Genomic DNA, 25,205 nt, shown 5'->3' with positions numbered 1-25,205 from the left:
AGGTAATACCTATAGTATTAACTGCTGATTGGTTTTGTATTCTGATTTCCCTTTAAATTGATTTCTGATATCAGGAAACAGCTATAAAGTTAACTGGTGTTTGTTTTTGTGTTTGTTTTGGAATATTGATTGTTTTAATTGATTTTGTTATCAGTTGGAATCAATTGGAGATCATCCTGATCTTTTAATTATCAGTTAACACTCTTCACAAGTGTGAAGCAAACTGCTACTACCCTCAGGATGTTGAGATAATTTGGTACAACAAGGATCCAGTCGCTCCACATCCTAAGCCACTGAACCACAGTGTTCTGTTGAGCCACAAAAAAGTCAGGACATGACCTTCTCGCTGTCAGGTGTTTTCTGCCTCCAGGCAGTGCTCAGGGACTCTGGGAAAAGGCTCACATGCAGTGCCCGTTACAAAGAACTTCACCCTGAATGCAGAAGGTAAGTTATTAAAAAGAACTCGGGACTTGTGACTTTGCTAGAAATTATGCTGGACAGGAATGCAGATTTTGTGGCTTTAACAATCTTCTGATATTTTGATAAGCAGTCACATAGGATGCCCAAAGACGCTAGTTCTGCACTAAGGTTGGCATCAAAGAGGACAGAGTTAGTAAAAGCAGAGGAAAAGTGAGCAGCGGTCAGTGAATTTATCATGTGCAACTAACACTCAGGTCCCTCGCTGTTCAACTCAGCATTACACACTGCAATATTAAACATCACTGGGAAATGATCCGATATCCCACAATGCTTGATTTCCATAATACAAACATCCAGACCATATGACAGCACCAGATTGAGTGTGTGACCTTTTTCATGACTTGGATCACTCACCCACTGAGTGAGATTAAAAGTGTCAATACAGGGAGTGCAGAATTATTAGGCAAATGAGTATTTTGTCCACATCATCCTCTTCATGCATGTTGTCTGACTCCAAGCTGTATAGGCTCGAAAGCCTACTACCAATTAAGCATATTAGGTGATGTGCATCTCTGTAATGAGAAGGGGTGTGGTCTAATGACATCAACACCCTATATCAGGTGTGCATAATTATTAGGCAACGTCCTTTCCTTTGGCAAAATGGGTCAAAAGAAGGACTTGACAGGCTCAGAAAAGTCAAAAATAGTGAGATATCTTGCAGAGGGATGCAGCAGTCTCAAAATTGCAAAGCTTCTGAAGCGTGATCATCGAACAATCAAGCGTTTCATTCAAAATAGTCAACAGGGTCGCAAGAAGCGTGTGGAAAAACCAAGGCGCAAAATAACTGCCCATGAACTGAGAAAAGTCAAGCGTGCAGCTGCCAAGATGCCACTTGCCACCAGTTTGGCCATATTTCAGAGCTGCAACATCACTGGAGTGCCCAAAAGCACAAGGTGTGCAATACTCAGAGACATGGCCAAGGTAAGAAAGGCTGAAAGACGACCACCACTGAACAAGACACACAAGCTGAAACGTCAAGACTGGGCCAAGAAATATCTCAAGACTGGTTTTTCTAAGGTTTTATGGACTGATGAAATGAGAGTGAGTCTTGATGGGCCAGATGGATGGGCCCGTGGCTGGATTGGTAAAGGGCAGAGAGCTCCAGTCCGACTCAGACGCCAGCAAGGTGGAGGTGGAGTACTGGTTTGGGCTGGTATCATCAAAGATGAGCTTGTGGGGCCTTTTCGGGTTGAGGATGGAGTCAAGCTCAACTCCCAGTCCTACTGCCAGTTTCTGGAAGACACCTTCTTCAAGCAGTGGTACAGGAAGAAGTCTGCATCCTTCAAGAAAAACATGATTTTCATGCAGGACAATGCTCCATCACACGCGTCCAAGTACTCCACAGCGTGGCTGGCAAGAAAGGGTATAAAAGAAGAAAAACTAATGACATGGCCACCTTGTTCACCTGATCTGAACCCCATTGAGAACCTGTGGTCCATCATCAAATGTGAGATTTACAAGGAGGGAAAACAGTACACCTCTCTGAACAGTGTCTGGGAGGCTGTGGTTGCTGCTGCACGCAATGTTGATGGTGAACAGATCAAAACACTGACAGAATCCATGGATGGCAGGCTTTTGAGTGTCCTTGCAAAGAAAGGTGGCTATATTGGTCGCTGATTTGTTTTTGTTTTGTTTTTGAATGTCAGAAATGTATATTTGTGAATGTGGAGATGTTATATTGGTGTCACTGGTAAAAATAAATAATTGAAATGGGTATATATTTGTTTTTTGTTAAGTTGCCTAATAATTATGCACAGTAATAGTCACCTGCACACACAGATATCCCCCTAAAATAGCTAAAAGTAAAAACAAACTAAAAACTACTTCCAAAAACATTCAGCTTTGATATTAATGAGTTTTTTGGGTTCATTGAGAACATGGTTGGTGTTCAATAATAACATTATTCCTCAAAAATACAACTTGCCTAATAATTCTGCACTCCCTGTACTACTGTTCCAGTCTCACAGCAAACATAGATGTTAAAATCACCAGGAATTAATTCCAATTGTAATGAATTATTCACACATTTAATTAATTATTTAACGGTGTAATTAATTAATTCATTTTGTCACTCCTGGCCCTCCATAAGATCCATGCTTACATTCTGTCTATACCAAATCAAATTCTAACTCTACTGTCTGAAGGATACAGCTGATTGTGCTCTGCAGGTAACATTTTCACTCTCTTCTGTTGTCCAAGTCTTGTGCAAACTATAGCCTCGTGTCGTGGCACTCAGTGTGGCCTTCTACTACTGTTGCCCATTAGCTTCAGAGTTTGTTGTATTGTTCATTCAGAGATGCTTTTTGGGGCAACAGTTTAGCTCAATGACAAAAAGTTTCTGATTTCTTGTCATAAAATATCAGATGTTAAAAATAACAGAAATGTTTTTTGTTTTTTTTTTAAATTTCCATAACCTATAAAACTTTGGACTGTACAATGTTTAAACATGCACCCCTCCCCTCCCCCAAAATGAAAAGCAAACAAAAAACTTTTTCCCGTGAAGACAGATTATCAAGACCAAATAAGACTAAAGCAAATAGAAACACAGTGTGAGGCTGATAGGATCTGAGTGTTAGAGCTTCTTTAAAACCCATTATCAATAGTTTTAAATCTCATGTAAAGAAGAGGGCAAAAGATAACAATCCACACTCTTTTTTCCTGAGAGATATTTTTAAAAAAATTAAATTTAACCAATGAAAACATATGAACACACACTTATAACAGGCACAGTGAAAAAGCCAAGATTGCAAGGATTGTGGAAAAAACCAAAACAAAAAATCTCTCGCCAGGTACTTTGGGATACATTAAAGGGCTTTCTAAGAGCGCAAAATATGTCTTATTCGGTAAACATAAATAAAAACTAAAAACACCAACACAAAATGACTTTAGTTAGCTAATGAAATCAAAGAAATAGATCAGCTGTATGCCTAGGATTAAATACCAAAACAAAAAACTAAATTATATAATAAACAGTTGGACTGCATTTGACCTCCTTTTGACATAGTTGAACATCAGCTTTTGAAAAAGTAAAAGTTTATTTTATATGCATAGTGACAGACCCTGGGCGCTATCCAACCAGTTGAAGTGTATCCAGGCCAAACAACATGTTACAAAAGTCAGAATGAACAGATAGCTGCAGTTAAACATTCTTTCTGCACTGACCAAAAGTATGAAGAGAAGAGTAAATAGAAAAATGGCATGAGACACTCACAAGGCAGCCCCCTGAGCAGAAGTGGACAGTAACAAGGTACAAAAATTTGTTGCAGTACTTAAGTCGAATTTTCAGGTATCTGTACTTTACTTGAGTAGTTGTGTTTTTTGACTGCTTTTTAATTTCACGCCCTACATTTTAAACCAGTGTCTGTAATTTCTACTTACATTTTTAAAATAGACTCCTTACTTTTGGTTTAACATATTTGAGGGGAGTTATTATTTCATGTCACTGTAGGCCTTCAAATACCAAACCGATTTGAGCCTAAACAGTAAGACATGAAAGGCAGTCAGCGGATGTCGCATAAAAAGAGGCAAAACTGGGTGCTGTAGTCAGGGGTTAAAGTGGGACGGTATTTTTATTTTTTTTTGTTTATTTATTTTTTTGTACAACATTGGTGTCCAAAAGTTGCAGCTGCGGTACTTCGGCATCTAGATAGCACTACTAAAGACGAGCAAACACAAAGGGAGTAACATGTGGTAAATCATTTCAAATGCAATGCTTCTATCAGCTCAACGAACATCAGCAAACACACAAACTGTTTGTGTGCAGTTTGTCACACAGTGTGTTGCTAGCTCAAGGTCCAAGGGAGGTCACAGGGAGAAAGAAGGAAGTTCAAATTTCAAATGCTGAGGGATGCCAATTACTCAAGAACTGGACCAAAAATTAGTGACAGCACATCTTATGGAGTGATGAATTCAAGCTGCAGTCATCCTGCCTGCCCTCCTGGACTCCTTTGAGCCTTGGTTTCAGTAACAGATACCAAATAAGCAACCACTTCTTCCAGCACCAGGCAGGGCATCACCCTAGGTCAGGGGTCGGCAACATGCGCGTCTTTAGTCCTTATAGTGCGGCTCCGCGTGGTTTGGGAAAATAAATTAGAAGTATTTAGCTAAAGTGTATTTTATTTATGTTAGTTCTTTTTTAACTTGTAGTTCTAGAAATACAAAAATAAAATTATATTCTATTATTTTTTCATCACTCAAAATAAGCGTCATACCCGCCAAAACGCCGTGCATTTATCGAGACTTTCAACCCCAGGTAGGCCAATTATGGATCTTCGGATTATGTCAGCAGCTATTCTCCTCCGTGAACTATGCTAAAACAAACACCGCTCACAGATGACAGCTTACAGTCCTGCGTAAAGATGAAAGTGACTTCACACAGCCCTGATTTGCAGACGCTGTGCACAGAGGTTCAGGAGCAGAAGTCCCATTGTAAACACATCACGGCAGACCCGACGATGTTTCCATGAACACGCTTTTCAGCATCTCTTTATTGACCACTTTTCACACACGGTTGCTGTACGCATACAGCCGGCTGTAGCTTTTCAGCTCACAGCCCGACACACACCAACAACAGCATAGAGAGCACAGACGTTAAGTCCCCTGGAGCGGTGCTGCAGACCACGCCCCGCCACACACATTAACCAGGTAAAATACATATTTAGGCAGAATTTTGCAAATATCTATTTTCCCTTTTTTTTATTTTTTATTTTTTAGCAACATGGTACTTTTTTTCCAATTACTTTTTAAAAGCCAGGCCAAGGCTTCAAAAGCCCAAAGGCGATTGTCACGAAATTTATGTATTGAAAGTGCTTAATTAGTACTTATTGTTAAGGCTGGCGGCTCACAACAGTTTTTGTTTGCTACATGGATCATTTTAGTTCAGCTGGGTGTCTTTCCTTTTGTTATATTTCGTTAAAAATGTGTTAATTACATAAATAGAGGCCAGAGATGGCGCGATATGGCAGCCTCGCTTCTGTCAGTCTGCACCAGGCCAGCTGTGGCTACAACTGTGTGTGAATGTGAGAGTGAATGAATAGTGGAATTGTAAAGCACTTTGGGTGCCTAGAAAAGCGCTATATAAATGCAATCAATTATCATTATTATTATTAAATAAAATATAATTTTCTCTGTAGCACTTCATGGATTTCATAAGCAACACACCTTAGTTTTTCACACAAAGCATAAAGGTAAAAAGCAATATATACAGTGTTATCTTCATTTTAGATGTCAACAAGTATTTGCGGCTCCCAGTGTTTTCTTTTGTGTGGAAACTGGGTCCAAATGGCTCTTTGGGTGTAAAAGGTTGCTGACCCCTGCCCTAGGTGAATATGAGCAAGCCATGAAATTCTTAGGAGAACAGCATGGATGCCCTGTATTAATACCTGTTTCTGTGCAAATCTTGCCGCGAAACCTGAACCCGTGAGGTCTATTCACATGTGTGCATGCCACTACTGGAAGTCAAAAGCCAAAAATGCCTGCTCTGTTGACTGCTTCTGTTCCCCCTTGCCTAAATCTGTAAATAAACTTGTGGAACCTTTACAGTGCTTTGTGCTCGGGTGACCTTTCTACTAATTTATGACACGTTCTTCATAATTTCATTTCATTTCATTTTTCATTTATTTATTTATTTCACACTTGGTACAACAATTCAAACAAACCAACCACACTTTCTATCAAAAAACACTACAACCATGTGTGAAAAGGAGCAGGAAGAAGAAAATATTCTTATTAAACCCTGCCCCCTAATTCACAACACAGCGATCATCCTGTGTTTCATACTCAGTCAGCATCTGCATGGTGTTACTCTGTATCACGTCTGTGATATGTATGTTATGTATGTTATCTGTTATTTCAGAATGCCATTACAGATCAGTAGTTGTTACAACACTTCACTCACTGCAACCACATTTCCTTCCTGGATTTTGGTAAAATATTAGGAAAACATCAATACTTACAAAAAATAACTCTTCTCTCTCTCCAGTGTTAGCATGAATAGAATGGAATACACATTTGAAAACTAAAAACTTAAAAAAACTACTACTTGCTTTAATTTTGAAGACAGCACCTGGTGCTAAACAAGTCTGTGGATAAAAAAAAACAACTACATCTTAAGTATCTTAAAATTGTTTGAATTTTTTGACCTGTAGAATTTTTGCATGATCAACTTTTTGTGCTTTTAAGATATCTGGAGACCAAACAGAAGGGGCTGGTCATGGGTGTTGGTATCTGTGCTAAGTGGGAGGGGCATGGGGGTTGAGGGGGTGTCTATTTAACAGACGCTGACTCTGAAAATCTTTGCAGTGAGTCATGGGCTGTTCAAGAATTCTGACATGGACACTGAGTGTCCTCCTGAGCTGGATGTGTGTGGATCAAGCGGTGGCTGAACCGTAAGTTTAAGTGTTCTTTATAAAGAAAAATAGAATTTGTTTGTTTTGTGACTTTGTGTGTAACATTTGTAGTTAAAGTTTGCACGAGTACTGGTTTGGGGTTTCCTTCTTTGTCAGTGCTTTAAGCGTTCATCTGTCTGTGTCTGCAGGCAGTACCTGGTGACCATTCCTGCAGTTATAGAAGCTGGAGCTGAGACCAAATTCTGTGCAAGTCTTCTGCAGCCCAGTGAGACTGTGGTCATGACTGTCACTTTGATGTCCAGAGAGGAGAATACAACCCTGCTCACACATACATCCAATGAAGATTTTCATACTTGTACTCAGTTTAAGGTGAGCTCCCCAAGATGGGTTTTGATTCACTTGGTAATTTCTAATATAAAAAAAAAAGACTGCAGGTGAATACAGTCAAGTATTTTAAACACAGCATACAATTATTTATTTATTCTTATAAATAAATAAGAATAAATAAATAATGCGCCTCATTCTCTCAAACACTTCTCTTAAAGGCTCCTTTAGTGGAAGGAGAAAAGATTCTGGATTTTGAGGTGGAGGTAAGAGGAGACACATTTCACTCAAAAGAAGTGAGAAAAGTCATGATCAAAGCCTACAAGGCCAGGACATTCATCCAGACGGATAAACCCCTCTACCTCCCTGGACAAACAGGTAAGAGTGAGCTGATGACCCATCAGAGCTAGATGGACTTATTCTGATACAGATTCAGCCTCTTAGTATGGCTGCCCCCAGCTGCTGGGAGACCCCCCCCCCCCCCCCCCCTTTTCCTGGGTGTATTTAACTTCCACCATGAACACGTCTCTTTCACTCAAAAACAAAAACGTTTATTTCTATAATTTCCAGATATTTTGATAGCATGTCAAGCTGAACTATGATAATTACAAACTATTGAGCAAGTTTTGAAAATGTGAATTGAAGTTAGTCTGGCCATGTTTGTACAAATCACCGAAACTATTTCCAGCAAACATTCATTCATTCATGTTTTCTTTTTAGAATAATCTAAACATTAAATAGATAAATAAAAATGTGTAAAAATACAGCAGTGCTGCACAATCCAAGCACTCTCTGTGTCACCAACACTTTTGAAACACATTATTGTCTTTGAAACACTTAGATTTAAATCTTTTAAACTGTTCTGCTTTTTTAAAACACCTTCTGCCTTCAGTCTGAACAAGTATGCTACAAACTGTTTTTCTAAATTGTTCAGCATTATGATTCTATGATAAATGCAGAAGCCTTGAAAAAATTCATGGATGCTGCTTCACAATGCAGATTTTTATTAACTATAAATTATTTTAAAAAATACCTATTAAATGTATTTAACAGTTTATAAAGTGACTGACTTAAAGCACTACAGACAAAACATAACAGTTGTAGCTGACTGAAGTTTGGCTTTTTGTTATTTCTGTAAAGATACCCCTTGTTCACAAACATATCCTAATATGAGTTTGCATCCTCTTATTGTAGCTGTCAGGAAAGTCTGGTACAGTTTGAAGGTGCAAATACATCATTAACATTAATATGGACCTTTTTGTTAGGTTACAACTCAATATTCTGATTTATCCTATAAAGTTCTTTAAACTCTGACACCGTTTAAGCCAGCTATCATTTCTTTACATTTTGCTTCGGAGAAGTCAGATTCTCATCTGCTGTGTTTTTTTAAAGTGCTCTCCGGGCTTTATGAAAGTCTTTTGCTGCAACCTGATATCACAACAAGGCGTGTATAGACATGGCAGTCCACCATGTCCATTTCACGCTTTTCCTCTACAAAGGATATGAGGATGAACAATATAAAATATATACACATTTAATTTACTTAAAGCTTGTTACGAATAGAAGCAAAGAGAAAATGATGTTAGTACTACTGCTTATTTGGCAGTAATGATGTTGGAGAATGTTTCAGTTTCATTTCTTGGTCAGGATTTATTACTCATTAAGGTGTAAAATCTTTGAACTTCTTCCAAAGTGCATTTCAGGGTTGTTGCGCTGGACCCCAAGTTGAGACCTGTCAGTCAGCTGGTGAGTGTTTCTGTCTCTCCTTTCCTCCTTGACTTTTATCACTCTGAGTTTATCAGTCAACTTGCACTAACAAATCAATAGTACAATGTATTGTCTGTGTTTAGTAATTTGTTTTTTACTTATTCTGTGATAACTCTAACAAGCAAACACTTGGAGTATACAAAATAACATAAAAACATCACATACTGTTGAAATTCATTTTATGTTCAATTGTGTTACGTGTTGAATATTTTTGAACTTCTACCAAGCCTGCAGTTGGATAAAGACATTGGTAGGACACTGTATGAGAAAATCATTTCCTCTAACAATTTTCTCACTTTTGTTCATTTGATTTTTTGATTTTTTGCCTTTTAGTGCAACATCATTGAACTCGAGGTAAGAAAATATCCACACATCATTTTCTTTTCTTTTTTACATTCAGCATGTAAATCTAATAGATTTGTTAAGGGTCTAAACGTTCCTTAAAGCCAACAGCACAACAAAGTGCAGCAACTCTGAAATTTATATGCTGATTCTGATATCAGTGTTTTACCGTGGGACAATTTTGTTGATATATAAACAGTATATATTGTGTCAGGTTATTTCTTACACCTTTACATTAAACACACAGCACTGATAATTAAACTATTTTGTATAATTACAATACAAACAAGTAGAAGAACAGCTAAATGGGAGCCTAACCTTCACCATAACATATCAAAGCTGGATAGAGAAGAACATGGTGCTTTAGCAGAAAACTAAAAGTATAGCTTCAAACATTAGTCCACTGAGGGCACTCATTGGCTACAGTCATTCCAATTTCAGTGCGTGACATGAAGGTGGGAAAGATGGGAACTAAATGGAAGAAATAGAAAATACAGAAAGATCAGGGGGTTTAGGAAGCTATACAACATTATATTATAAGTAGAATGTAAGAATAGCTCAAGTATTGAATCGGTTTTTCAAAAGGCTGAAAATCATAGACAGCATCAAAGATGTCTGTAGCTGCTGTGATGTTGTCTCTAAATTTGTGAAATCCCATTATGAAGCCTTGAGGTGAGCAAAAATCTGCATCTGCACAGGATCATTATCACTGTATAATCTGTCATGATCCTGGGTTTTTTTGCCCAGCATTTTCCATTTTCCTTGTGTTAGTTGTGGAGTTTCTGTCTGTTTATATTTATGTTCATAAGTCGCTTTAGTTTTCTAGTTATCTTTAGGGTTCTCTTGGTCTTGTCTCTGTTTCCTCCCCAGCATCTCCTTTGTTATTGTGCCTCCCCGTGCAGTCTTTCATGTCTGGTTAGGTGTGTTAAGTTCTGTCTCTCGCTCTCAATTTCCCAGTCATGTCTCGGTCCCCATGTTTTTTCCTGTTCCCCAGCCATGTCTCCGTGTCTCTCTCACTCCACCTGTTGCCTGTGTTTCAGTGAGGACAGATTATTAGCAAGAATGAACATGATTTATTGCTGAATAAATTGGAGCTTAGACGCTGGTGGTGGAGATGAAGGTGTCTTGAATGGAGCTTGAGTGATGAGAGGTGGGGATGGGGATGTGTTGGATTGCACAACAGCATCTGCAAAGGAGAAAAACAGATGCACAGTGAGATTTAAAGTATGCACTATGAATGCTGATTGGCCTGGAAAAGGCTGGAGAAGGTGATTGGACTAGACCAGTGATGACACAAACAGCTTGGAAACGTGGGAAAGTGGAAGAATAAAACTTAAGATTCCCAGCACCTGGAAGCAGATAGATGTGAGGCCATCCATCTTCCTTGATGAACTTGCGCATAAGCTTCATTTACTCAGTCTGCATCTTAGTGTGTGTTTGTTGTACTTCCTGTTTTACTTTGATAGTCTCCTATCTCAGCATGTTCACTTTTGCCTCCCGTCTTTTTTGTTAGATTACGTTTAGCTGTGTTCCCACCTTCGTTTGCCCTTCGTTTGTGTGTATTTATGTCTGCATCTCCCCTCTGTTTCTTGTCACGATCTTGCTCATTCCCTGGCTGTGTGCTCTGTCTGTTTGTTTGGTTCTAGTTCATTCCTGTTTTTGTTTTGTATTGCTTAAGTCCAGCAATAAACTCATAAATTTTTGAGTTTAGTTTTTGTCTGAGAGTTTGTGTTTTGGGTCCTCCATCCTGCCTGTTTCACAACACCATATGACATAACCTCTTAAGCCCCAATGCCAAACCGATCTCCTGTCTTTTGCCCCCTTATCTGGGGTGTATGGGCTTAAGAGGATAACCACTTTGCCAAGTTCCAGAAGAAGACCCAAACTGTCACACTTAAATGAAAAAAAATAATTTAGGATTTCCAGGAAACGTTTGATGCACAGATGACACAGATTGAGCTGTTTGGTCACAATGACAAGAAGTATGTTTGGAGGAGTTAAGCTTTCAAACCAAAGAACACTGTACGAGCTGTCAAGTAGCAGTGATAGCATCACCTGTTTTGCTTCTCCTGGTACTGGTACATTGTGCAAACCAGATGAAATAATGAAGGAGGTTTATTGTATCTCCAAATTCTTCAACTTCACCTTTAGTGAATAGCTAGACAGCTGAAACTTGGACACAATTGACTGCTCCAACAAGACAATGATCCCAAACACAAACTAAAACTGAATGGATAAGGCAGGCTTACCGTATTTTCAGGACCATAAGGCGCACTTAAAAGTCTTAGATTTTCTTCAAAAAGTACGGCGCGCCCTATAGCGCAGTGCGCCCTGTGTGTTGTAATGAGGACGTAGTAGAGAACACCATGAGAACGCTAAAGGGTGAAGTGTGTGCGTTGACTTTATCGCACATACCTGTATAAAAGAACAGGTATGTGCGTTATGCAGGACATCGTTGTTTTAACAACCCTGAAAATGGCAAAGAGACACGCTTACGAAGCACAGTTTAAACTGAAGGCCATCAGCTACGCGGAGGAACATGGAAATCGAGCAGCGGCGAGAGAATTTAATATTAACGAATCGATGGTTCGCAAATGGAGGAAGCTAGAAAACAAGCTCCGGCAGGTCAAGAAAACGCAGCTGATTTTCCGCGGACATAAGGCGAGGTGGCCCGAGTTGGAGGAAAGACTCGAGCGGTGGATCATCGAGCAAAGAACGAGCGGGAGAAGTGTTTCAACGGTCACCATTCGGCTAAAAGCAGTTTCACTAGCTGAAGAGATGAACATTGAACATTTCCAAGGAGGTCCGTCTTGGTGCTTTCGTTTTATGAAACGGTGCCATTTTTCCATCCGGACCAGGACTACGGTAGCGCAGCAACTTCCAGCGGATTATAAGGAAAAGCTGGCAATCTTCCGCTCCTACTGCAGCAAACACATCGGCGACAAAAACATCCAGCCCAGCCACATCACAAACATGGACGAGGTCCCGCTCACTTTTGACATCCCGGTGAGTCACACTGTGGAGAAGAAGGGGACCAGCACGGTAGCGATACGCACAACGGGGTATGAAAAGTCTTCTTTTACTGTTGTGCTTGGCTGCCATGCTAATGGACAGAAACTGCCGCCTATGGTGATTTTTAAGCGAAAGACTTTGCCTAAAGAGAAGTTTCCAGCAGGAATCATCATTAAGGCAAATGAAAAGGGCTGGATGGATGAGGAAATGATGAAAGAGTGGCTGAGGGAGGTGTATGTAAGGAGACCAGGTGGTTTTTTCCACGCATCACCATCGCTCTTAATCTGTGACTCTATGCGTGCCCATCTCACAGCCGATGTGAAAAAACTAGTGAAACAAATGAACTGTGAGCTTGCTGTCATTCCGGGAGGCCTGACAAAGGAACTCCAACCGCTGGACATCGGTGTGAACCGCCCGTTCAAAGTAAGGCTGCGAGCGGCCTGGGAGCGATGGATGACCGATGGAGACCACAGTTTCACCAAGAGTGGAAGGCAGCGCCGGGCGAGTTACGCCACAATTTGCCAATGGATTGTAGATGCTTGGGCTAACATGTCTGCTGGCACTGTTGTTCGAGCTTTCGCAAAAGCCGGCATCATTTCCGAGGAGCCGCACGGCACGGAAAGTGACTCTGACAGTGAAGAAAGTGAACCTGGCATGTTTGATAGAGATTTAGCGCAGCTGTTCAATTCAGACACAGAGGATGAGGACTTCGATGGGTTTGATTGATGATAAAAATGTGAGTACCAAACTTTGTTTTGCTCCTGCTTTATTTTTAAATACGCACACTTGTATGCTTGTGTGTTGTTGATGATGACGATTACTGGTAATAAAAATGTGAGTACCAAACTCAGTTTTGCTCCTGCTTTATTTTTAAATATGCACACTTGTATGCTTGTGTGTTGTTGATGATGACGATTACCGGTAATAGAAATGTGAGTAAGGTACCGAATTCAGGTTTGCTCCCGCTTTATTTTTAAATACGCATACGGTACTTGTATGCGCCCTATAATCCAGTGTGCCTTATGTGTGTGTTAAATACAGTAATGGCACACATAACTGAGACTGCGCCTTTTAGTACAGTGCGTCTTAAGGTCGTGAAAATACGGTACATTACTTTCTTAAAGCGTTGTTCTTAATTCTATTAAAAATGTCTTACTTCAACCTTAATTCTACCAATTCTGATAAGAAGAATGGTCAAATAAATGACCTGAAACCCTGCCTCTCTTCTCTACTCCCACTCATCTCTGCTATCATTCAACTTTAACAACCTCTTTCTAATCTAACCTCCATTTCTAAAATACTTGAAAAAACGGTGCAGCTCAACTTCTTTCACACCTGGTTAATAATAATATCTACAAGAGATTTCAATCTGGTTTTCACTCATGTCACAGTATAGAAACTTGTAGCACTTATGTGGGTTTATATACAGTACCATTGGATAATAACCAAGGTGATGAGTAATTTGGGCTGGTATCAGAAGAATAGGAAGGACTCTTGGAGCTCTGGTACATGAATGACAGAGAAACAAAACACAGTTGTGTGGCTTAAAAGTAACTTTAGTAATTTAAGCCATTTTAAGATTTTTTTTCAAGAGATTTTTGTAACCAACACAGAATTACAACATATGTATAAAAATTTCCCCCCAAAGTAGCAAAAAAATACAATAAAATAAAATTGTGCAGAAGTAAAGAATTAGTGTTTAAAGTCCAAATGGTACCGGTGGGGCCCATGACAAATGGATGCATTGCAACAGAGTCCGTCCAGTGAGAAGTGCGTGTGTGTGATTGTCTGTCCTACTGCACTACTTGTACAGCAGAGAATTGTAGTCCATCAATGTGCAAATGTATATCGCCCCCTAGGATCTGGGATTGGCTCGCCATCCAGTGAAAACTGGAACACTCTGGGATCTGTAATTGCTGAACTGGTCCTTGGATTCGTCCCATATAAAAACCTGACCTATAAACAATGGTCAAATATATGTCACAACCAATTTAAGAATAACTCTCACAAATTACAGTACTGTCACGCTGCAGTAACTACTGTTCAGATCAGCTATCATCAATTCAATCATTATCAGTTCAGTCATGTTGTACAACATTAAAATATCAAGGTTCAAAGTTCACAGTATCAATTTTCAAAATTCACAGTTGTAACCTTCAGTAAGATTCAAGATTTTCCACAAGGCTTCAAATATTCAGGAACTATAGTCACCACTTTTATGGTAAACATTCATCACATCCATCAGAAATAAACTCACTGTATATATAATCACAAATAAATAAATATATTACTCCCTTGAGAAATGGAGCAATATGTAAATGCTTATCAGATCTGAACAAAATACAAATAATAACATGTAAACACAAGAACTCAGTCTGTAAATAGGAGTTTTAAAATAGATGTGCTTAATCCACCTTGTACCATAGGCCTTCTAGTACACGTGGAAATACACTAAAAATTACCTCAAAGTATTCAATACTGAGTGTAGTAAAATAACTTGTTTTTCCTTTTTGTTTAGGATGATTTCAGGAACTGGATTACAAACTCCTTTACTTAAAGTTACTAATAATCTTGTAATCGGAGCTGACTCTGGTCTTCTCAACATTCTCATCCTTTTGGATCTGAGCTCAGCCTTCGACACAAACTCTCACTACGTCCTTCTGAGCAGACTTTCCTCTCTTGGCATCTCTGACACACCCCTAGCCTGATTTCAGTCATATCTCCTTGACCGCTCCCAGTTTATTCAAATTAAATCATTCCATTCTCATCTATTGCCAGTCACATCTGGTGTACTCCAAGGGTTAGTCTTAGGCCCTCTTGTCTTCATAATATACATCCTCCCTCTTGGTACCATTATCTGTGAATTTGATCTTCACTTTCACTGTTTTGCTGATGACGCCCAGTTATATTTCTCCTGCAGACCTGGTTCTTCCCTCCCAGCTTCTTCCCTTACAGAATGCATATCTGAATTGAAATCCTGATTCAGCTCTAAGTTTCTTAAGCTTAATGAGGATAAAACTGAAATCCTTCTTATTGGCACTAAATCCAACCTTTTGAAGGCAAATCATATCTCACTCACTACTGATGACTCCAGAGGTTTTCCCTTCACCTCATGTTAAGAGCCTTGGTGTCATCCTGTCCTATAAATCTCACATCAATAATCTCAATCGTTCTGCCTATTTCCATCTACGCAACATCAACAGATTACGTCCTTCTCTCTCCCACCAGTCTTTGTCCATTCTTGTCCATGGTCTCGTTACCTCCCGGCTTTGCTACTGTAATTCTCTCTTACATGGTCTCCTCCAAAAGTCCCTCCACAAGCTTTAACTGGTTCAAAACTCCACTGTCCGCATTATTACCAGAACCTCCTCGTACCAGCACATCACCCCTGTTCTTCAGGAACTTCACTGGCTCCCTGTGAAATTCTGGATAGTGTACAAACTTCTTCTGCTCACCCTCATAACCTTGCTCCTGCTTACCTTTCTGATCTGTTAAGCACTACCTCTTCTGCCTGCTCACTTCGATCCTCTTCTTCTATCCAGCTTACTGTGCCTTCTTTCCGCCTCACCAACATGGGAAGCAGAGCTTCCAGCTGCTCTGCTCCCAGACTGTGGAACTCTCTACTCCCAGATATAAGAAACATTGGTTTAAATCTCAACTCAAAACCCATCTGTTCAAATCTGTATATTCACTGTGAATCAGTTGTTTACTAATTTTATATTGTGCTTTTGTTTTTATTGTTCTTCATTTGATCATTGTTCTGTTATTTGTTTTATTCGTGTTTATTTGTTGTTTGTTAAGTGTCCTTGGGTGTCTTGAAAGGCGCTTTATGAATAAAATGTATTATTATTAAATATCCACCTGGAATTATGCCAGAAGATTCTTGATGGCTACCGATTAGAGAAAATACAAAATAATTTATTTTTTCTGTATAGTCATTTCAATCTGGAAAAATAACAGTCTACAGAAATAATAATAATAATAAAAAAAACGAAAGTCACTATGACATTTTTTCCTATGATAACTTTATGTAACATTTTGATCACAACTTTATATTGCCTATACTGGAGACCAGATGAGATGCAGTTGTCCAGTTCTCTCTTATACCAGGTTATTAGACTTTCATTTGTTTGTTTTTTACTCAATAAGCAGAAATACATACACCAATATATTAGGGGTGCAACGATACACAAAATTCACGGTTCAGTTCGGTTTGATACTTTGGTGTCACGGTTCGATATTTTTTCAATACAAAAAAATGTTCATGCTTTTTTAATTTGTCATTTATTAAAATTATAAATATATATTTTAACTCAAGCGTACAGTTTTTAAATTTAATGTTGCTGAAACAACAAAGGGATAAAATAATAAATCTATCTGATCGAGAAATCAGTCATCTTTGGAAAAGAGAGTTTATTACAGAGAAATGGCTCTTTCCAAAATAAAAGCTATACTATACGCTTCTTCTGGGCTATATTTTTAGCATAAGGAGAATCATGTGCTAACAGCTGTCTAAATGACTCAGGTAAAGTTTGTAGCATGCGTGCTTGTTGTTTTTATCTGCTTCCACTTGTCTTTGCACTAGGATGATGTCAGCATAAATGTGCAGTCATATTCATTTTGTTCCCACTAGTGCTGTCAGCGTTAATCTGAAATGACGTTAACGCCACAACATGGCAAATCTCCGTTAACGAGCTACCACGGATCGCCCCGTGCGTGGGGCTGGATGGCCAACACGTTAACGAGCTAACTGCGCTAACGCAGTAGTTCCCACCCATGTAATTGAGCATTGCGTGGCACATCCGACATACTGTTTTACTTTTGTCCATGACGCACTTACCTTCAGGGTCGTACTTCACATGAAGACCAAGATAGTTCCAAAGGCCAGATCTGAATGAGGGTGGGGGAGGTTCAATTTGCCATGTTGCAGCTTCTGTCTTGCTAGCTTGCGCTGCGCTCAGTGGATCTGCGCTCGACAGTGCAGCCTAGGCGGAGTAGTCGAACGCAGATCCACTGAGCTCTCAACACAGACAGCATCGTCAGAAGAAAAGTTGATAAAATAAATTAAAAATTTTGTATTGTTTGATACATATGCGTACCGAACCGAAGCACTGTATCGAACGGTTCAATATCGATACGAGTATCGTTGCACCCCTACAATATATGCACCAGACAACATTTGGGGTTCACCAACATATTCTTTAATATGCAAACAAGTGCAAACAATTGAAAAGGTTAAGTTGTACACGTACTTCTCTTGTATTTAACAGAATCCCAATAGAAACAGGATTGGACAGTGGTTAAATGAAACATCCAATAATAAAATATTGCAGCTTTCATACTCCTTGAACTCTGAGGCCCATGAAGGAACGTACAAAATAATTGTCTCTGTGGGTGAAGATAGATTTGTTCACAAATTCAAGGTGGAAAAGTATGGTAAGTCAGGTCTTTAAAAAGATCTTTTGACATTCTGTTTTTAAATATTCTTAATATAATGCAGATACTAACTTTGATATTTTGTCCCCAGTTTTACCCAAATTTGACGTAACAGTAAATGTATCTGAAGAAGTGAGTATTGGCCAGGAAGAAGTTGATATTAAATTATGTGCAAAGTAAGTAGGAGTCCTTTCTTGACAAATGGCAATTTAGATCTTCACAAATTGGAGTTTTGTTTTGTTTTTGTTTTTATTTTAATAGGTACACCTTTGGACAGCCTGTTCCAGGAAGTATTACAGTTACGATGTGCCGACTTCTTGGACGCTCTATTTCCTCTGCTAAGAAACACAAGACAGAGGCTCCCTGCCACACAGAGACCAAACGGGTACAGTTGTTCCAGTCTCAAATTTCTCCTGAAACAATGTGCAGATAAAAGCAGACCACATGCCCATGCAGAAGGTTTCTGTATGTCAGGAATTAATGCAGTACTTTATCATTATCTTATCTATCTCCAAATTTCGAGAATATAATGAGTAAAATTTCAAGTTGAACTTGAATTTCAATTAAATAATTTTTAGTGTCCTTAAAGCATTTATTTTTAATTCTGTATTATAAAATACCCGGTTACAGATTCAGTAATATTCACTGTTGTGCCCTCATTATTTATGAATGCTGAATTATAGCTATCACTTTGACTCCATTTTTTTTTTCTGCTGTTATGAATATGTTCTGTGGCTGATGCTTGTGTCAGTGTGTCAGCTCTTAACAAGCTAACTGATTAAATAATGAGTGTAAGTCATTTATTCCATTAGTAACACTGGTAGAGCTACAACTGGCTTAAGCGACTGCAACAAAGTCCAAATTGTTGCAACCTGCTTAACCTCCTAGAACCTGGCGTCCACATATGTTGACATCAAATTTTGGGTTGTCTAGACCACAATACTAAATTTTGCTCTACACGAGCCTGATTTTCACTTACAACAACATTATACTGATACTGTTTTATTGAAATTAAAACGAATATCCTTATATGTGGATATCAGGCCCTTGTAGAGCAAAATCAGTATAAAGATAATTCTTTGTTTTTACATTCATCAGGTCCCAATCAGCCCAAATAGCAAAGACAAATTAAAAATGCATGACATGAAAGACTTCGGGTCTTAGGAGATAAAAGTATGATGTAAGCCTTTTTAAAATTATTTATATTTTATTGTTTTGGAATTTCTAGGCTGATGGGACAGGCTGTGCAGCTGTTACATTCAAGATGTCAACCTTCACCAAAATTAACAAAAAATTCCTTAAAGATCAGCTGAATGTCATTGCCAAAATGGAAGAGGAGGGAACAGGAAAGTCTTGGAGTTGCTATTTTTCATTTTATTTTAATTGTTACATTTTTTAAATTATAGGTTATTGTGCATTTGCGGAAATATGGCATGTGCATTGTTTTAACATTGAGGTTTCGTATTCAGGCATTTCACACAAACAAGAAATGAAAATAAGAATTTCTTTTGTCCTTGGAAAAGCGTCTTTTGTTGATGTTCCCAAGATTTGGGAACCAGGATCAAATGTGGAGGGAAAAGTAAGTTCAAATTTGTGCTATGTAATTTAGAATGTAGTGTAAATAATGTGTGTTGTAGTAATGAAACATTGTGGTTTGAACAGGTTAAAGCAGTTTACTACAATGATACACCCATTTCCAAAGCACCTGTGTACCTGTTTGTGGGAGAACGTTGGTCAGAACGCTTACTAAAAAATCTAACAACTGACAGCAACGGTGTCGCTGAGTTTTCATTCAGCACAGATAACTTTCATGAGGATATTAAACTCCATGTAAGTAGATAATTACACTGAAACAGTAGTTTTTAAGTCAGCATTGGTAAGTTACATGACAATGTTTTCATTGACTTAATATGATTTCTGATGTCGCTTGTCCAATGTGCTACAATAGTAATTAGTGACTATTGTGAAACTGTTAAGATTATTTTACATTAGCTTGCTTCTAAAACCCATTTTCCAGTGTTTTCTTCTTCATCAAATTATGTATGTTTCTTTTCTACAATTCAGGCAGCCCTGACACCAACCCTATACTTCCAAAGCCATAGAACTCCTTTTTATGATTTAGGATTTCACACAGTATATACATCCCAACCTCCTTCTCAAGATGAAAAAACATTCAGCTCGCTGAAGCTGAAGATGAAGGATAAACCCCTTTCCTGCAATGCAGAAGAGGATATATCTATTCAGTACACTATAGTGAGGGAAACCGCAGTTTACATGGATGTGGTATATCTGGTGAGTTATTGCTTGTCACAAGTTCATCCACAGTAAAAAAAAAAAGAAAAAGAAAAAAAAACATTTGAAAATCTACCAGTTTATCGAATGAAACAGAAAGAGTTTATTAATATATTCACCTCAGAGAAAATGGTTTGTAAATGCTGAAGAAAAAGCAACACATCATCTGCATAAAGACTAATTTTATGTTCTACATTCTTGCATTTTATCCCCTTAATTGCTATAGCCTGATTGTTGCTGCTAGTTTGATAAAAATTGCAAACAATGAAGGGGAGAGGGGGCATCTGAGCCTTTTGCCCCACTGGAGACAGAAGCTGGAGGATGTTTGGTCATTTGTCCAAAGTCCAGTCAATTTTCAAAATAAAAGACCACAAGCAGACTGCACTGTCTGTTTCTGAAACATTCCCGGCAGGACTTAACGCTGTGAGAGACGCAAAATGCATAACGTCACGGCTGGATTACACATTTTGTGTCATTTTCTTCTATATTCTTCAGGTGTTGTCCAGAGGAGCCATTGTCATGCAAGGATTTAAACAGATTAAATTTAAAGATCAGTCAGGTATGTAAAGACTGGCTCAAATCATGAGTTCATGAAATTCTTTTGTAATATCAGGTATTAAATCCAGTTACACTTTTAAAAAAAAAGTTTGGTGATTATTAAAATAAAATTGATATTATAGCTATTTTTGGTATGCTTGTTTGTTTCAGTGAATGAGGGTGAAGTGTCCTTTAAATTGAGAATTTCTACTGACATGGCACCAGTCGTCCAGATTGTAGCATATGCTGTACTTTCCAGTACGAATGTGATTGCCCACAGCGCTGACTTCTCTACTGAGAAATGCTTCAGTCACAAGGTATGTGTTGGTGTAAACCAGGGGTAGGCAACTCCAGGCCTCGAGTGCCGGTGTCCTGGAGGTTTTAGATGTGTCCATGATCCATCACAGCTGATTTAAAGGGCTAAATGACTCCTCAGCATTTCTTGAAGTTCTCCAGAGGCCTGGTAATGAACTAATCATTTGATTCAGGTGTGCTAACCCAGGGTGCGATCTAAAACCTGCAGGACACCGGCACTCGAGGCCTGGAGTTGCCTACCCCTGGTGTAAACTGTGTGCAGCTGTACTAGATATATTGATTAGTGTAAGTTAGGTTTAATTATATGAAACCATTTAGACAAGGGTAGCCAAGGACAGTCACCAGAAGTAATTAGGGAGACTGGTCTGGTTTGATGAGTAATATGGGAAAAAATCTGATTGTTTAAAACTGTGGCTAGAATGGGAGGATCAGGTAGAACAGAGGCAAGTGCAATTACATAACCAGCTATGTAGCCTTTTCTCTCTCTCAGGCGATCCTGAGAGAGAGGGAGGAGGAAATAAACCAAATCCTTGAACGATGTGGGCTCATCATGAGAAGCTAACTCATAAATATTCCCAGGAGCACATGATCAGGCCAACCCACCTTGGCAGCTGCCATGCAGAAATCGATGAAAAACTTAGCTATGTTACATCTAACTTGACTTCAAGCTCCAAGCTACGCTGCCCTCAGAGATGGGGTGGGCAAAGGTCTTTTAAGCTTCCCTTGAAACTCATCATAAGAGCAGGATGAAAAGGAATGTGATGACAAACAAGCCTCAACCCATACCAATGCTTTACCCCTCAGCTTGCCTACCACTTACGAGAGCTCAGAGGTGTTGTCAGGGATGGAGTGTGGTGATTGAGAAAACATAAGAGCATTGCAACAGGAAACCCTTACAGCAACCCTGTACCCTGGTGAATGGCTCAGGCTGAGAAGTGCTAATGGCAGGTAAAGATGGGGCAGGTCCTATGGAAGCGGGGAAAGGAGTGGAAGTGTGCGTGGAAGTGGTTTGGCTGGGAGTGAAACTGAGCTGGAGTTCTAATAGTGAGGCAATGATTTTCACTTGAGTGTCACCAATAGATTTGCATTGTATTTTGTTAAGGGTTCAATATTGAGGAAGGATACAAGAGGTGATCGAAGAATAACCACACTGATCCGGCCGGGTGAAGTCAAACGATGATTTTAATACACGCGTGGGAAGATCACCACAGACGGCAATTGATCTTCGACTTAATCAAAGCATAAACAGATATTTTATATCATCAGGGCTTAAATTTAATGACGCCCCCTCAACGTCACAGATACATTTTATACATAGATCAGATCAAAACCACAATGACTTTTAACACAGTTTAAAAAGAACGCCGTCGTCATCTCCATGACAGGTACATCCTGTTACTGCCGGATGCTCGCTTGTCATCCAGACACATCAGCAGCAGTTCTGCGACAAACTGCTCTTTTTGCAACCCCAAGCAAAACATGATTAAACTTTCACCTATAAATGATTCTCTCTAACTGAGTGTGTGTGCGTGTGTCTGTGTGCTAACCACCATTGCACCCTACTTCACCTCGCCGACTAGCTCCTGACCTCTCACCAGACAGAGAGACAGACGCCACTCTCATATATGTAATAACCAAACTGAAACTATGTATATATCATCTACTAAATAAATGTTTTAATCAAGAACCTCTACTAAAAGCTTAATACAAAAATATGAACTTATAAATGATAATAAAAATGACCTGATATAAGTGTTTTGTAAGCATGTATTGCAATTCCTTCCATGTTCTAGTTTCCCTCAGCATGTATCACCTGGACTGTCACGCCAGTGAAGCTTAAGACCCTTAATGAACCGAACATCAACTCAAAATAAGCACAGATATGCAATGTGTATAAAATAATTATAACTGCATCTGAAATACAAGGTTAATATGATAACAGTAAGCATAAACATCTTAAGGCCCTCTTAAAGCTATCTGCTACATTGTTAAAGCAATGATCATACTGCAGATTATATTATGCTGGTAAAATACTTTTGTTCATCCCCACAATTTCTAGGAATTGGACTGACTGTTGATAATTACCTAGTATTGAACCCTACTTCGAGATCGCTGCCTGTATTGGCTCTTCTGGGTCCATTTTTCATTGGGCCAATTGTACTGTCACAAGGGCCTGGAGGTTAGTACATGGATGAGGACCCAAGAGCCGATTCAAGCATGGGAAACAGCGATAAGGTTTTCACAGGTTTTATTTGCTTAAACACATGAGTAAATAGTGTCACAAAGGAGGGATACTTGGCAGGGAACCGAATGTAGCAAAACTGAACAGAGGGAGAGCATGGTTAGAGAAAAGGCAAGGGAAGCTTGTCTGGAGAGGTGACTAATACTGAAATAGTCTTACTTGACAGGTTTGAATCGCTGGGTGTGCGTCTAGAATGGTGAGCTAGTGAGAGGGTTCCGACCTTTCTTTTCTAGAGAGCCAAGAGAGAAGGTGGCAGGAGGACAGGCGGAAGCGGTAGAAGGATTAATCCTGAGTGGCGGATGTGCAACAGAAAATGCTCCTTTAACAAAGAGAATGATAAGGCCTGTTACCAACGTGAGGTTAGCTCGAAAACAGGTGGAGAAGAGATGGGGGACCCTGGTCTTAAATGCTATCTCACTGATTGCAGTGAGGATGAGGGGAGCAGATCAGGTGAGATGACGAGGACGCCACCCCAGGGTAGATACTGGGCAACACAAGAAAAACAGAGGAAAAAACACTTGAGCTCACCCAGACTATGACACAGTGATTATCAAACCTGAACTCCAAAAACTACATAAAAGCTAGTGAATGGTTTCTGTGTGATATAGGCTTGAACTTTTGTTCTTTTAGAACCATTAAAGTTTAGATGGTCTAATTTCTGTGTTAGGTGTCATTGGAGTTCACACCTTCCTCAACTGTCCCAGGAGAAAAAACCAACATGGAGGTGACGGCGCTTCCACACTCTTTGTGTGGTTTAAGTGCCATTGACAAGAGTGTCCTCATCAAAGAGCCTGAGAATATTCTGGATGCAGATAAGGTAAGTGTGGTCTCAACCATCCTTCACTCTCAGGCTACGTCCACACTAGCCCGGATAGATTGGAAAACGGCGTTTTCATCTGAAAATGCACCGCGTCCACACTAGCGTTTTCAGTCGTTTTCACAGTTGCGCGTCCACATTGAAATGGCTGAAAATGCTTACGTTCCAGTCCTGCGCATGCGCAAAAGCGAGTGAGAGTTAAAGAATTTGAAGAAAAGCTATCTGGAGCATGTACAAACTGATATTCATCTTTTTTAGGGCTGTCAAAATTGAGAGCAATCAAAACAACCGCTGTATAATGCACTCCGCTATCTTTGTTTATTTGGTCACATGACTTTGGTCACATGACTAAAATACTTCATCGTTTTAGAAAGTCTGCATTTTTGTGTGTCCACACTGTGATAGGACAGCTGCGTTTTTAAATGTATGCGTTTTCGAGAGCTTTTTCAAAATGCTGCATTTTTCCTTGAGGAAAGCGCAGCATTTCAGTGTGGACGGGGGGCCAAAACAGAGAAAACAATGCGTTTTCAAACGAAAACACATTAGTGTGGAGTAGCCTCAGTCTCTTCTAGTGTCATAAGTAGCAGACATTATATGAAGGCAACATGGATCTTAATTTGTGGGGAAGTTCTATAATTGCCAAGACAGAGATTCTCCTGCATCTGAAGAGCCAATCAAAACTGAATGAGATCAACTATGAGGTTCACAACTGTTTAACCTGTCTCATGGCAGTTCCTTGCTGTGTAACCATAGCATCTATTCAGTTTACTGGTGTGTTGAACCAAGACCTGTGTATAACTTTAAGCATGGTTGGTATAAAATAAACTTTCAGGTGAACAAAAAAGTCTTTAAAATCTTACTTTTGACGTGGAGGTGTTTGCAACTTGCACAGCCTAGTTGTAAATCTTGCTTCTAGATAGGCTTTTTTGGTCATTTAGAGGTTTTGTTCTCTATCTATTTTTCTCTATTTGTTTTCTTTTTTGTATAATACTGCATAAAACTGTATAAAACAACTATTAATACAGTTCAACACTTATTCTGTTATAAAGCATCCTGAGACAGTGATTAAAACATTTATTTGGCTACCTGTCATAAAAAGGGGAAAAAGATAAATATTTTGGAACACTGTCAAATAACAAACTGAATTCACATTTTTATACCCAGATTTCAGCTGGCAAACTGAACTTAAAATGCTTTTTTCTGTTCAGAAATTCAAGTATATAACGATAATTTTAAATGTATTTTCAGAGATAACAATAGTATTTATATTTTAGCATTAAAAATATTTTGATTA

The 25,205-nt window shown here is 39.1% G+C and overlaps 1 protein-coding gene across 1 annotated transcript in view; it reads left to right on the top strand.

The window, feature by feature from the left end:
- Window positions 1-6,786: 6,786 nt before the first annotated feature.
- The window catches only part of LOC308395090 (alpha-2-macroglobulin-like), a gene marked incomplete at its 5' end in the record, with an annotated part of 33,862 nt that continues 15,443 nt past the window's right edge, over window positions 6,787-25,205 (top strand). Inside the window, 15 exons of the mRNA XM_080879758.1 lie at window positions 6,787-6,866; window positions 7,016-7,196; window positions 7,373-7,529; window positions 8,845-8,897; window positions 9,252-9,272; window positions 17,543-17,708; window positions 17,800-17,884; window positions 17,970-18,093; window positions 18,937-19,066; window positions 19,178-19,287; window positions 19,371-19,538; window positions 19,773-20,000; window positions 20,496-20,559; window positions 20,709-20,854; window positions 23,762-23,911. Of these exons, the coding sequence (XP_080735884.1) occupies window positions 6,787-6,866; window positions 7,016-7,196; window positions 7,373-7,529; window positions 8,845-8,897; window positions 9,252-9,272; window positions 17,543-17,708; window positions 17,800-17,884; window positions 17,970-18,093; window positions 18,937-19,066; window positions 19,178-19,287; window positions 19,371-19,538; window positions 19,773-20,000; window positions 20,496-20,559; window positions 20,709-20,854; window positions 23,762-23,911 (1,863 nt within the window). The remainder of the gene's footprint in view (window positions 6,867-7,015; window positions 7,197-7,372; window positions 7,530-8,844; window positions 8,898-9,251; window positions 9,273-17,542; window positions 17,709-17,799; window positions 17,885-17,969; window positions 18,094-18,936; window positions 19,067-19,177; window positions 19,288-19,370; window positions 19,539-19,772; window positions 20,001-20,495; window positions 20,560-20,708; window positions 20,855-23,761; window positions 23,912-25,205) is intronic.

This window comes from Rhamphochromis sp. 'chilingali' (assembly GCF_963969265.1).
Source record: "Rhamphochromis sp. 'chilingali' genome assembly, chromosome: 1".
NCBI classification, from domain to species: Eukaryota; Metazoa; Chordata; class Actinopteri; order Cichliformes; family Cichlidae; genus Rhamphochromis; species Rhamphochromis sp. 'chilingali'.
This window is presented reverse-complemented; position numbering and strand designations above follow the sequence as displayed.